The 15,482-nt window shown below is 34.5% G+C and overlaps 1 protein-coding gene across 1 annotated transcript in view; it reads left to right on the top strand.

Annotated features, from left to right (window-relative positions):
* Window positions 1–15,482, top strand: part of SPATA17 (spermatogenesis associated 17) — an 80,013-nt gene that overhangs the window by 54,360 nt on the left and 10,171 nt on the right. The window contains exon 9 of the mRNA XM_026048418.1: window positions 6,796–6,931. Coding sequence (XP_025904203.1) covers window positions 6,796–6,931 — 136 coding nt within the window. The remainder of the gene's footprint in view (window positions 1–6,795; window positions 6,932–15,482) is intronic.

Raw genomic sequence — 15,482 nt, 5'->3', positions numbered from 1 at the left:
TGAAGGGAAAGGAGCATATGCTGTACATGTGAGAACATCGTAGTCCTCTTTGAGCTGGTTCTTTTTTCTGAGCCACAGAGTCTGTAACAGCTTCGGCAGGGGGTAAGTTCTTCAAGTTCTTTTCCATAAAAACCCATACAGACAATCATTCCCAATAGATACTCTTTTTTTTTTTTTTTTTTTTTTTTTTTTTATTGTTACGAATGGCACTCTTTTGGTCCCATCATAATAAAAGCCAATTAAGTCATTTACTCTCACTTTGTAGTTAACTAATAAATTATGACTTTTTTTTGGTTGACTTTCACCTGAATTTGCTGTTCTTGCCAATCCTTTGACATTTTAATACCAGAATTTAGGGACAGAAAGGAATCACTTTTCCTCATGAGCAGTCTGTGATCCATTGTTTCATTGGGACACTCACTATGCTTTTCCATCACTGCTATATTTCAGGCATTTTTTTTTATTAGCTCCCTGTTGCCTTTGTCAGCTTAATGACTGGGAATTAATTCTACAATCAGCTGTACTTGCATATAGTAGCGTTTGTTTTGATGTTGSATCTTTTTCTCTCATTTTTTTACTTTATTTATTATTAACACTGACTTTAAAATCAAATTCTACTCAAAAAAAATTCTGAAAGAAAAAAATCTTTCATTTCTAATACTTAATTACTTGTTTCTGCCAATAAAATCTCAAAACACTGGGAAATGATTCATGTTTTATCTCACAATTAAAGTGTTTTTGCTCTGAATCAGGTTTGATTATCTGTTATAAGATGGGCCGYGGTATTCATCCTTAGGCACAACTATATTGCACAGTCTTTGTCTGGTAAGATTTGATGAGATCTTCCATGGAGATGTCAACTTTTTAAAAAAGTTAAGTAAGTCCTTTCTGGTGAGCTCACCAGATCTTTTCCTTGTGAACAGCTTGGTCTTAAACTTGTAGTCTTCAACTCCAACATCAATCGGTCAGAAGTCCTTATTCACACCATAGACAAGGAAACATTTAGTGGCATCCTCAGTGCATGGAAGCCTAACACCAGCAATTCTCGGAGTCATCCACACTAAATGCGTAGTATTTTTGGGCTGCGATCATTCTGTTTGTGCCTCAGATTCAGCCAACCACGCAGGGGTCACATCTGTACCCTTGAGAAGGTGATGGCAGAGTTGCAGGTCACCGTCAGGACTAACACTCGCCAGCGACGCTGCAGCCGCCGTGAGGGATGCTGGCCTCGAGGGAGGAGTCAGCAGAGGGCTGCTCACATCCCACCGTGCCTTTTCACAGCAGTGTTTGTTGTCAACTGACAAATTTCTGCCTCTCCCTGTGTACTTTGGGACTGTATTTATTCCTCGTAGAGCTTCTGAAGCTGATTGTTTTCCTAGTTTAGAAAATATAGAGAAAGAATAGAGAAAGAGTATGGGATTTCTTGCAAAAGTTTGTTTTTGCTTAAGATGATGTAAACTGAATTCCTGAGGTCTGTTTATTTCTGGAATGAGTTGCAAGGCACAGGATCTTTTAAGATATGAAATTACTCAGTATTGCATACCTTCAGTTTTGTACTGTGAAGACAACATTCAGAATCTCCCCTCACCTCCAGTTATATAAGGGCTCTTTTCTATGGTGACATTTCTCCTATAAGTATTTCAAACTCTAAGAAAGCTCTAGCTTCTGGTAAATGAAGAACTAAGAGAGAAAGCAGTGATAAAGGTTGAGGCAGGCAAGGCAGAACAATGGAACAAAGAACATTGTGCTGTCTCTGCACCTTATAATGGAATTCCCTGTTTAGTAATGAAGGATCAGCTGGGTAATCTAGTGTAATAAAAATKATTTCTTTTTTTCTTAGGTAGATGAAGCTGTTCTTGTCATCATTTTCACACAAAGGAAGGGATTTCTCCCTCCAGGTGCATAGGAGTAACAAATTGATTGACCACTTAAACWAGTGTCTAGTCTGGCACCAGCTGGATCTGACAGATTCAGATAGACTAACTGTGGAAAGTTATTTACTTGGTTGCATGCAGCAGCATTCTGGCCTCATTTTCCAAAGTACATGAACGTAGATTATTTTCTACATTTTCTAGACTTTTCTACATTTATGTTTATCTACATTATTAACTCTGAAATCTGTGTCAGGTAGCATGTATGATGCTTTGCAGTATTCCATTGAACATAAAGCTGGAATACACAGAATGAGGAGCACTGTGGTGATAGACACACAGCCGGCCACTCTCAAGCTGTGTCATCTCTTAGGTCCTCACAGGTTTATTCTCAGCAGGATGACACTTTCCCTTAAAACCAGCTCAGGTGTTTCCATGCCGCGTGATGCTGTGCAGTAAAGGTGTACTCATAGCAAATTAATGATTATTAATTAGTGGTTATTCAAAATAAGCTGTCTGCTTGGAGAACATCAGTATTATGAGCTTCCCAGTATTGATGGAAATAAAAATTTAAAAGCTCATTCTGCACTGATTGGCAAAATTTAATTTCTTTCTTAATTTCTTTCTTAATTTCTACATTTATAAGATCTCTTTCTGTGCTTCTGATTTAGCTGCAATGAAAATGGCCACTACATTTTGTCATAGAAATATAATGCATCTGAAAACTTTTTTCAAATTATACTTACTTTTTCTTGTGCTTTGCAACTTCAGCAATTTGCATATTTTCCGGACTGTTATTGTATTATGATAAACAGGGATTATCATATATTTTCAGATAATGTTTTCTTAACAGTTCAACTTCTATTTGTAACTCTTCCATTTATTTTAATTACTAGCACAGTGTGCAACATTTATTAATCAGCAGAGTCTTTTTAAGTTAAAATACTAAATTAGCTAACCCCATTAACACAGAATACTCCAAACAAGCAGTAATAGGAGAGGTAGTTACTGTGCAAATCGTATTATACATGCGGGTGCTCTAGGGCACAGTTAAGCATGATTACCCTCTTTTGATCCAGTATTCCTCTGCTTCTTCCAGCTAATTTCCAGTGGAAATTTACAAAGTAGCGCCTTCATTTTTCCATCTTAATTTTTCTAATGAAGTTCTGGTACTTTGTAACACTGGGGATGCAGATAATAAGTCTGTGTATAATTAAGAAGTTCCAGAATTTGCTGCAGAAGAGATCCTTTTTGCTGCCTACCAAAACTAGATTATGTTTTTCTTTGACATTTTACTGCAAACATGGGTTAAACAAAAATGGGCCAGAGAATTCTTAGATTTACTGACCTTTGGATACAAAATGATTTATTGTTTATTGAAAAAGCATCYGTATGTATTTAGTATACTGTTACTGACACCGGCACGTATATTACAAACAATGTCTGTAACAGTTATCCAACATTGTTTCCTATTGAAAGAAATATTGCACTGGAGGTAATCTGACTAGATACCTTAAGTATATTAGCCTGTCTTTATATGGCATACAATACTTGAATTTTAATGTGGGCTAAATTGTGGCTGGCAGTTCTTCTACTAGGGAAAACCATTCTAATTCTTACATTTTTCCATGAGTGAAAAGATAAAGAGACTCTTGGATTAGACAGAGTAGTGACTTCACATATTAGCCTAATTTTAAAGCTTAAAATTTATTACAGGTTTTATTTAGAGGAAATAAATAAAAGATTCATAGCTGCCAGATGGGAAAGCATAGTCTGCTTGGACTCGTTTGTTCATAGTCTCCTCTAAGGTGAGGAAGCTGTCTCATTCCTCTCACATTGCCATAGGCACCAGGTGCCTCAGCGTCTAGTGCTCCTTCTATCATCTCTGTCAGGCCACCTGGAAAGCCTTCTGAACCTAAGAGGCCTCTTCCATCTCCTGTCAYAAGGGAGATAATAGAATAGAAGAGCAAGAACAGAACGAAAAAAAATGACGGGTGAGAAGATGTAGGAAGAAAGAATGAAGGGTCCAAAAGATGGGGAAAGAAGGGATGGAAAATGAAATTACTAGTAGCAAGGCAGGGGTGTAGGACAGAATGAATGAGAGAGAGAAAGCAATCTTTGTTTTTCCTTTATCAGCAGCTATCATCTAAGATGTTTTTCAAGGGTTAACTATATACAAATCACAGTTGTGAGCCACCGAATTGCCTACCTAATCAAGATTTCTATGACTTTTTATTCTAATTAGCTTCATTCAGCCTACTGTGACCCTTGCAAAAGCAAAGCTGGTCTTCATTACCAGAGACACTGCCAGCTTTGGTCTTCATCCTCACTCAAAAAATGTGTATATAACACTACTCTCTGTAATACATGGCTTCCCATTTCAGTTCCAGCTCTTCCATCCTGCCTTGAATGTGTTCTTTGGCATATCTCTTATGCGGGTTTTGGAAATGATTGGGGTAAGAGAGGGGATCGCCTCCCACTAAATCGTTACCATTTGGTGAGTCCCACTGCAGTGAGCTTTGTGCATAAAACTCTTCCAATCTACATTTGGGGAATTTTTAGTAGCATCATACTGTTTTCTGGTGTTAATTTTCTGCCATCATACTTTGTCACATTCAGAGCACATTGTCTTTAGTTTTGAGGAAAAGCTACATGAGGTGTAAATATAAAACCACAAACACCATACTATTATTAAAGGGTTTTTTTTACTGTTTACATTTTTTTACTTTTATTGTTATTGAATTATAATGACTTTTTTATAAAGACTCATTAATTTGGTTAACCTACTTAATACAAAACGTTTTGATGTTCTTTTTTAAATACTTATGCACATAGAGTAATGAAGATTCTTGCTTGATTTAAGCATACGTTGAATTTGTGAACAGAAGGTCCTCTTCTGCAGGTGGAGCATTGTCCCTGTAAGGATCTGCTCACCTGGTTTGGATAGCCGAACTGTGGATATAGGCAGGAAAAAAGTTTCAGATTATTTTATACTATTCTACACCATTACTATTAATAATGGTTGCTTTACCTATCTTCCCTCACCAATGTACATTCAAAGCTACATGGCACATATTCTGCCTTATTGTGTTAAAGAAGATATGCAGCAGAAGATTAAATTTATGCCAAATTTCATGCGTATGATACTGTTTGTTGCATCTTAAAGTGTTATAATATAGGTTCTATATAAATATATATCATGTTAGAACATGGACTATTCTGAATATATCAACACGAAGTTGAACTGATTTGTAGTAAAATGAAACCCTGCAAAATAAATTTTACAAATAAACTGTGCTTATTTTTTTTTATTTTCATTTTTTGCTTTATCTTCCACCTTTGTCATGAAATCTTTTTTTATTGTTTTGTGTATACGTTTTGCTGAAACAGTATTCATACTGAATTGTGAATGTTATGGCTTAACTAAATTCTATGCATATATAGTCAAATCCCTAAACTGCTAGCCTTGTCTTCTCCCTTATGTAGTCCCCTGAGAAAGCAAATTTTCTTTCATGTCTGAACAGAAGAAAAATGTACTATTAAAATGCAATTCAGAAGTGATAAAAACTTCCAAGTGGAGCAGCCGGCTCGCAGCACCTTCGATGTGCTCTCTGGGACACTGGGGCCACATTAATTTGTGTGTATGTGTGTGATGTCCATCCCATGTGCAAATTAGCMCTACGAGTACTGTAATCTATATTATGTGAGAGTGTCCCTACCCATGAACATATACGTGCTATTCTGGTTTTGTGTAATTTAAAAGTCTGCTAACTCAGTGTTTTAGTTTGCTAACTTTATATGATATTTGTTAATGATATTTCTTAGAATAAGTTGATATAGGTTGCAAAATAAATTCTGTGATTCTAAAATACGTTTTGGGGAGAAGAGTAAAGGAAGTCATATAATGTATTAAAAAGGGAAATTAAAAGCTAAACAATCACCAATGTTTTACTAAGTGCAAATAACACTTCCTGTAAATTAGCTTATCAACTGAGAGACTAAAGATAATCTTTTCTTTATCTTTCTTTATCCTCATCTTTATATGATCTTTTTTTTTTTTTTTTTTGACTAGTTTGCACAGGGACTCAGGACCTCTGAAGAAGATATTTCAGTTAGAAAAATATTTTAGTTGTTAACATCTGTAGTTGTGGCAGTTAAAGTGAAGTTTTAAACTTCTGAAACGTATGTTTCTAGTTCTACTGTCTAGTCATTTTTCAACCTCTTACCACACGTGTTGAATAAAGATCACCCATTGCTTTTTTAGAATACCAGCAATGATAAATATAATTCTCAAGAGCTTAGTTTATATTAAAATGCACATATTTGCTCTTATAAATCTCTGGCGAGCCTAGATGGACTGAGAGGATGCACTAGAAATATTTCCCTCCTCTTAGAACCAYGAGGATAAGGTTAGGTGTGGGATTCCGTTTGGAGTGAGCTGCCTGTGAAGTGAGCGTGAGGTTCTGCAGGAATGAGCTCTCTGCGGCTTGTGTGGTGCCTGCCTGTCCCGACAGCTGGTGCAGATTTCATTGCCAGGTTAGGCTTGAGGTGTCTACATGCAATCCTAGAGCCGAAACAGATCACAACACGTTGAATTCTGGTCACTTCCTCTCTACACCATGCCAGAGCATAGGACAGCCAAACAAATCACCTGATAATGCAATGCTATATCTTTAWGTATAAAGTATTAGTTTTATGCTACTGTCCATGCTGTCTATGACTTTTTGTTCAAAATTCATTAAAAACAGCTAGAGGAGAAATTGCAACAATCCTCCCACCATACAGTAGAGGAATATTTAAGAGGCAGTGGAAAACAGCAGGAAAATATGTCAGTGTATCCTGTAGCATGGGTACCTATGATTTCATCAATCCTAYACTATCCAGAGTAGACTAACACTAATTTTAAACTATTCTCAAATTTCAGATTTTTGCCATTTTCTTCATATCACAAAAATGATAAGTACGACCCATCAATTCATAGATCAGGTAAATATGGCCAAGAAACTTACGGAATCAAGCATTTCCGAGAAGAGCAGCCTGAGAAGTGGATAGCAGACAAGGTGAGACACTGCAAAAGTTAAAGGTTTGTTTAGACTATTACTGTATTAGAACAAGGTGAATCTGGGCCTGATGCAGAGATCACTGAATGCTATGTCATGTGCTAAATCACATAATTAGTGTTGATTCAAGAAGAACAAGCTTCCTCCTTCGTCTTTCTGGTCATCTTTCTGGTAAGTTAAATCTGAGGACATTCAACACCTTTCCCACTTGCAAGACAAGGTTTCAAGAGCATGCCTGCAATCTATCCTTGCTTAGATGACGCCTACGAAGATTTATTGTTTCTGTGTTGCCTTTCCTAATTTAGGACATAGGACATATTTAGCAATGACTTCATTCAGAAAATTGTGGCAAAAACTGGAGAAAAAAATCGTATTCTTATATATTTTGGAAAATTCTAAAAATGATAATGTATTTTTTTTTAATGATCTGATCATTAAATGTACTGATTTGCCAGCTGCATCTTACATTTCTTCTATTTGTGCAATACTACAAAAGGGTGATTTTCCTCAGAACTTTCAATGTTATATAAATTTTATTCAGTGGAAGGAATCTAATACTGTGTGGGTTTTTAAAAGATTAAAACGTTCCATCTTGTAAAGCATAATTCAAAAACAACAAAATGGGAAAAAAGACGATTGAAGTACTGCTTTTCAGCTGTTTTTCTAGGTTCTTGACATTAGGAATGTCAAGCATTAGGAAGCATGAGGAAGTAAACGGTTCTGAACTTCATGCTGAGTTTACACTAGAACTGAAAAAGAAAAGATATATATCCTGCTAAGGCAGATTCAGTTCTTTTTCCAGGGAATTTCAAGAAAAGGAATGATTGTCTTCAACATTGTACACTAGTGCAGAATCAGTGAAAGAGGATGAAAAATAACCAAAATCATGTTGTAACATGAGAGGGTGTATATATTTGATATATTTGACTTTTTTTGTACTAATTATCATAATTAATTAAAGGTATAATAAGTTATTTCCATTAAATCAACTTGTCTTTGTAAATATATAAGAAGTTCAATAGATATTAGTTTGAGAAGTGGTTTTTTTTTTAAGATCAGAACTTAGCTATTTTAAATAAATTGTGTTGCAAATGAAGACAAAAGTTCAATATGCAATCCAAAAAGATTGCAGGATATCACTGGCTGCAGTCTGATGAGAGCATAAACAAGTAATATAAAATAATCTTAAAGATTTCTTGATGTTTCCCATTTTATACCAGAACAACTCTTTCTTTTCCATTCTTAAGATGTTCTTGATCAGGCTCAGATCATGATATCAAAAAAAAATTAAGGTTATTGTATAGTATTTAGATTATGGGCTTAGCTGAGACTACCAAACTCACCTTACTTGTGATCTCGGATAGGTTTCGAGCTAAATCTCTGGGGGTGAATAGCTGTATACATTAACCTAACATGACATCCATGTTTCTAATTCCAATTCTAAATCAATTTGAAGCTTCAATTAGRAGCCACTTACCCAAACAGAGAGATAAGAGGAGAAAAGAGTTATCTTTGACCTACCTACTGCTTTTATGGGTCATCATTACCAGCAAAGAAACTAAAAGCTCCACCTCTTTGCCACATTTTAGTGGTAGAGGTCATATAGAGATGGGTGCAAAATCATATTTTCATAACTCACATTTGAAAGAACCCGTTGTGTCCTTTCACAAATATATTATAATTTTGTGTATATCAAAACTGTGCCAAGATTATTCTATACTAATGAGCTCCATCAAATTATTACCTAAGACAATCAGATTTTTTGCTTAATAGTTTATAAGTATGAAACGCTCTTTTTTGTTTTGCATTGTTTCCTATGGTGTGACATGTTAATGCAATTTCTATTGCAACCTGAATGACCAAGTATCCTGCCAGGACATATATTCAGCTTCTTTAGTAGCGTACTAGAGAAATTTTTCCTATCATTGTTGATCATACAAACTACAACATAAGCTCTCCTTGAAAGTTCAGTGGTGACTGCATCAGAGGCCTCTCTGAACTGAGGTGTCCTTTGGTATTACCTGTTGTTTTTGTTTTCTTTTTAATCATGCATTAAAGCCTTCCTTGTGTGTTTTCATGAGACCATCCTGATTTCAAACTCCTTAGATTTTTTTTTTTAATCAACATTTGTATGTATTTTAATTCAGGTCACATGTACATTATATTATTATTTTAGAAACAAAATGAACAACAAAAATTTTCTTCTGAAAAATGGAAGGTAATTAGTATAGACTTCCTYTGAACATAATTACCAAAAATGTATAAGAAGTTAGTCATTCATTTTTCAACTCGTTATTCTCATTGTTATCATATTCTGTGTATATTCCAAGTTAGTAAGTGAAAGAAAAAACTCCTGCACTCCAATTCTTTCTTAAAAATACACAAGAAATGGAAATACTATACTTCTAATCAAATGATTTTCTTTATCTCCTTGCCAACTACTGTAAAAATACACAAGCTTTTTAATTTTAGAAATTTAAATAATGTCATATTGCTAATTACCTTGAATAACCTAGATAAAATCTATGTGAGAAGTATCAGTCTAAAAAATATCTACATTCAACTACGACTTTAATTTAGAGAAATAGGTCCTGTGTCGTTGGATAGTCACAGGATCAAGTGCACTAACTATAATCTTTGACTTGTCAAAACACTCACATATGTTCATATTTATTGAAGCAGAAACGATAGCTTATTGCCCTTAATCAGTTTTGGAATTAGTTTGCGTATGCATKTAAGAAAACTTACCTAATGACAGTGTAGAATATTTTCTTATTTGCAAAATTAGTGACATTTTAAGATGTTCTTTGCTGATAGATTCTTGCCTCTGATGCCTTATTATCGATGAATTACAGTAAGGCTGCATCACTGTTTCATTATTTGCAGAGGCATTTTGGCTCTAAACAGAATTTTATTATCTACAAAGCATAAAAATAYCCCGTACTGCAAAGAATTAATTTAGAGAACCTAAGCATATTGCACAGAACATAAAGTTGACCTTTACCGTCTACAGCTTTTGGAATGGAGTGGGATGTGGAACACATCATAGATTTAATGTGGCACAACGCTATCTGCAGAAACTTGGGTGGGACTGTGACTGCCTGCCCATTGCACCCGATGATTGAATCTGCTGTCACCAGCATCCTGATAATAATGAACATTCAGCTTAACGACCGTGATTATGATTATCATAATTGATGTGCAAGTGCAGTGTGTGGGGATCATTACAGCTGAACTGTACAGCAGAGCAACATGCCTTAGTTATGGATAATTTTACTTTTATGCATTGATTGGGATAAAAGATGCTTTTCAAGTTCAACAGGCCAGCTTAATATAATTTTAGGAAAATTTCTACATGTATGAGTTGATGATTTGAGCTTCCTCCAAAATGGTCATTCTAGCTGATTGTTTTGAATTGTTTCATCTGATTAATAACAGAAAATAATTAAATAATTAGACATTATTGAGTGGATATCACTTGCATAGTACTGCCATCGTTAATCAGGTATCAAGTTTAAATATTTCTTATCGTTATGACTTTTCTTGGGCTAGGAAAAATAGCATATGTGGTTTGCTACAGACACACTTCTACTTTTAGTGGAACAGTAGAAATTGGATTGTAGTCAACATTATTGGCATTTTCACACTGTATTGTGTAACCATTAGAGCAGGCAATAATAGTTAGTTATACAAATTATGTAGCTTCCATCTCTGTCACCAGAGGCAGAGAATTACAGGCCCAGTTCAGCCAGTGTAAAGACAGAGCCAGTTAGTCTGTTCTGTTTGATTGTGAGTTCCTTCAAATAAGATTATAGGAAGCTGCAATAGTATTTCACTAAGCCATATTATGACATATGTGCATGCATGTTTACATACTCAGGTCAGAGTTTATATACTCAGTGTAATTTGTAAGGGATTTTCAGCATCTAGTTGAATATTTTATAACACACGATTTTTCAGTTCTGTAATTTCTCAATGGGAAAATGCATGGTGATGATCCAAGGCTTTGAAGAATAAATTATTGGAAAAAAACATTTAGGTGGTACTTATTACACTATCTAACTAGCAATCCAGTGTCATTTGTCTGCTGGAGGATAAATGTTTTGCTTTGCCTACTTTTCTTATATAATAATGCAAATTATATGTTTGTATTTTATGGCATGAAAAGAAAAAATTACTTGTTAGTAAGAGCTAGCTTTAGCTGATATTTCCTTGAGAGGAACGTATTTTATTTTTCTAAATAATTTCAATTGAGTTATTTGAATGTTTTAGAGACTCTTGTATAAGCATAAACACTTTAGATTTATTTTGCCCAATCCCTTCAGTATCTGCTTAGAATACCTGTTTACAATAATTTGTGGCAGAACTTTTAATGTTCTGAAGAAGCATTTTTTTTCTTTTCTAAAGAAAATCATCAATTGAGTTGGAAGCTGTAGTGTTTGATGAATTTGCACCTAAAAACAGTATGCACATAAAAATATTAGCTCTTTTGATTTAGTTTGTCTGGGTGGAAGGAGAAATGCTTACACTAAATAGGAAAGCGCCTGTTTAGGGAAGTCTTTTTCTTTTTGCTGGCTGCTTTGAATGAGTTGTTCAGCATTCCTTGAATTAAGGAGAATCGTTTCAATGCTTGCCAAACAAATTATATTTCAATTCAAACCAGTTTTCCACAATTGAATTTCAAAAGCTTTATTTTGAAGTCAGTAACACTGTTTTACAAAACATGTTTTATCTTATTATTATTTCATATTTACCTTTAGCTTGATTATGCTGGTTAAACAGAGTTGAAATGGAAGTAACAAAGCTCTTCTTAATCCTATAAGAATCACATAGCTAATATAATTGTTCAAAAATGCCTCCAAGATGTAAATACAGAGCCTTAACAAACCTTATTTGTGTAGTTAATGTATGTCAATGGAGCTAAGCTAATTTACATCAGATGATAATGTGGCCCAGGATTAATATAACCAATATGTAGTAAAATGCTGCTTTGGGGGAAAAGGATATTCTAAGAAGAATATTGTTACCAATTTATGATGAAAAGTAGACACTTTTTAATGCCTTTTATCTCATTTCTAATTGTATATTGTGACAGGGTTTACAAATTGAAAACTAAGATCATAGGCACATATTATGGCTGTTTCTTGCAACAGAAACCCTTAGAACTACAGAATGTCACATCTTAACATTATGATTCAATTAAATATTTTATTGTGCTGACCCATTATGATTGAATTGTTTATATAATAGTTTGTCTGTTTTCTAGTGATGGTAGTACCAGTAGTTATTCGGAATAGATGCTAAGAATGTTTGCCTGGGGTATGCCTGAGCTGAGGGAGAGGCTGCAAGTTTTTGATGTTTGGTGACGGCTCAGAGAGCAGGGTAGTAAAACTTTTATGAAATAAAGTACATTTTAGAGTAACCCAGGAAAAATCATGGTGAAATGTAGTTATGTGCACTTTTGTGCGAATGAGTGAGAAGTGGTAAGTATTACAGACAGTTGTCTTAATGATTTGATGCAAATGTGYACTACTACTCTTTGAAATTTAGACCATAAGTTAACTCTAAACTCACTCCATTTTACATACTAAGATGATACTTGCTTTGGAATAATCTTCACTCCTTATTCCTTTAATACAAGGAGGAACTGATTTCAATATGCCCTTTAAAACTCGGGTTAGAAGGATGTTCCGCTATGACAGAGATAAGAAACTACATTCTTTCTTCTCTTGTGTACTTTATAATCTTTGATATCAGGATAAAATATGGTGAAAAGTTGAAAGGCTTATCCACATAAGGAGTTACTTTTGAATAGCTGTATTAATACATCTTACTATCCTGGAATGAGATTTTCAGAGTTAGTCCAGAATAACCTTTGAACTTTAAATTGAGGCTTCACTTCCCTTTGAATTACCTTACAAGCTTTGAGGTAATGTACAGAGATAATAGCAGCTAAGGCGTACGGGTTAAGACATATAGACTGTGGTGCACACAGCAGTGTAAGAAACACTTTTCAACATTAGCAACAGAATACCCTGCTCTTTCAGAGTACAACTAGCTCGGTATGAGAGTTTCAATCCTAGAAAAACAGATAAAAAGTCAGACAATAAAAATGCTGTATATTAACAGACTTTGTAAACTGACGTGAAGCTGCTTGATTGAGCAGTGCAGTGTCAGCCATGTCTTTCTTCTAATGCTACAAGTAATGCACATAGACAGAGTGACAATCAGAGTACAGCCTCCCATCAGCTGTAATTAATCTTTTTAGTTAACAGAAACTAGAAAAGCTTCTCATCAGCCCCTTCTGAAGTCTAAGGGACTCTGTTTTTTGATGTTTGCATTCTGAGTAAAATTGTCCCCACCAGTTCTAACAAATTGAAACACCAGGCTAATTATGGCAGCTAATGAAGTGTGTGGAATGGTCACAGCTTGTCGTGAAACTGTTCCTTCAGCTCAGATTAGAGTTTCATCAATCACTTTTTTAAACTGATCCAGAATTGCTTCTGCCCAGTGCTTGGCATTGTTAATGCTGTCCCTGTAATTGTTTTTTTCCCCAAAGCTTAGACTATTTTTTTTGAAATATTGCATTCTCAGAACAGAACTTACAAACTCTAGTTTTTAAAAGAAAACATTTCATTATTGCATCTATTAGCTAATCAAATGCTAGAAAGCTAATAAAAGAAGCAGGAAAAAAAAAAGAAATATGGCTTTTAATCCAGCTAAAGGTAGCAATAAAGCATATACACATATATGTATATGATTCATTATTACTGTGGGTTGGATATACACTGCAATCTCATGAGACATGGTTTGCGGGCTGGATGGTTCAAATTGCACTGAAGGATCTAAATGAAATGAATGTTTTGGTCTTAGCTTATTTCATAGTGTATTTCAGTCTCAGTATATCATTCAGTGTTTGGCATGATTTGTAGTTTTTGCAGATGCCCAAATCTTAGGCAGCACGAAGACCAAGATGTGTTACTGTTTAAAGAATTTCAACACTTCAGGTCAAATTCAAAGTCCTCAGAGAGGTATACAAAACTTTACAGAATAAGTGATTGCTACTTCACTGTCAATGAATAAATTAGCATATAAAATATTGTAAAAATTCCTAGTTCCTATTCGTTTAAAAAATGTAACAGCATTCTTCTGTACATTGAAGATTCGGCATAGATGTCTGAGGTATAGATGTCAAAAGAAGTCTAAAGTTAAATTATTTCCTGGACTTATACTCTGGAGTATAGAATTTGATTTGGAAATTATGCAACAGAAAAATGAAATAAACCTTTGCTTATAAGCTACCATATAATATGTTAGCACAAGTTGTTGCTTTTATATACATACCAATATATATATATGTATATGGACATATACATACATACATACATACATATTCCTTTACATATGCCCATGTAGACATGTCTTCACATCAAAACCAAGGCGGCACGATTTGAGTTCTGCAAATCACTGAAATTATCTGTGCTAATACATGTAATCCATTTCATTTTTCTGAACACTATTGAAGCTGAAATAATGTTTGGCTATAAATATCAAGCCTTTCTTTCTCTAACATTTCTTAATCAGCTGCATTCTGACTGAACTAGCTTCATGTTATTGCCAAAACAAATCTGTGGCAGGTGAGTGATGCTGATGCTATTTCTGTGCTGTATCAAAGAGCTGGTGGATTTGAACAGGAGAATGAAGTTAATATACCACTGATAAATGGAGAAAAACAGCATAGATAGAGATTTGTTACTATATAAATATTTATAAAATAAAGATGTTATATATAAATGAAAGACTRGAATAGCAGCAATAAGTATTGGCCTAAAAGGCTATTGTTGCAATTTCTATTGATTAGTGAGAGCACTTGTGGTCGCTGGCTAGGAGATGAATAGTTTTCCTGCTCTTAGCTGATCTTTAGAATAGTTGCCTGAAAAACAGCAAAGACTTTCTTCAGTTCCACCATTTCAGTCTATTCTGAAGGTATACACAGGTGTATTAACAGAAATTGCAATAATGCTTTCCTTATTTCTATAACCACATTATTTTTAGTGGAGCTCTGAAGTCAATTATGAACTAGTCTTTTTCTTCTTCTATAAGGCAACTGTTTGGACTTTCTGTCACCCTTGAGGAGACTTTGGATCCTTTCCCTCAGAGTAAAAATACTAGGATTTGCTATTTTGAGATGAGACAAAATGTACATAGGAATAGTGTGAAAAAATATTTATTTTGCTCTATCATTACTTATGTTATTCAACTTTTATCWATATTTGCATAATTTGTCCTAAATACCTAACAACCAGAAGTTTTCCAGGGATCCTTCTCAGAAATTGAAGTTGTAATTGTACTTTTTTTAAGCTAAGTGGATAGCATCCTTTTGAGGCATTTAGATAAATCACAAAATTAGAAATTGAAGATAAATCTAATTAGACGAACAAAAGAGGAAACAGTCTCAAGAAAAATGTCATTTGAGTAGCAACTTTTGATCCAGTGATGGTCTGTCTATTCATCTCTCAGTTTTGCTATAGAGGAATGTCATTTTAAACCT

Source organism: Nothoprocta perdicaria, unplaced genomic scaffold (assembly GCF_003342845.1).
Source record: "Nothoprocta perdicaria isolate Ctin4 unplaced genomic scaffold, notPer1 scaffold_54, whole genome shotgun sequence".
Classification (NCBI taxonomy): domain Eukaryota; kingdom Metazoa; phylum Chordata; class Aves; order Tinamiformes; family Tinamidae; genus Nothoprocta; species Nothoprocta perdicaria.
This window is presented reverse-complemented; position numbering and strand designations above follow the sequence as displayed.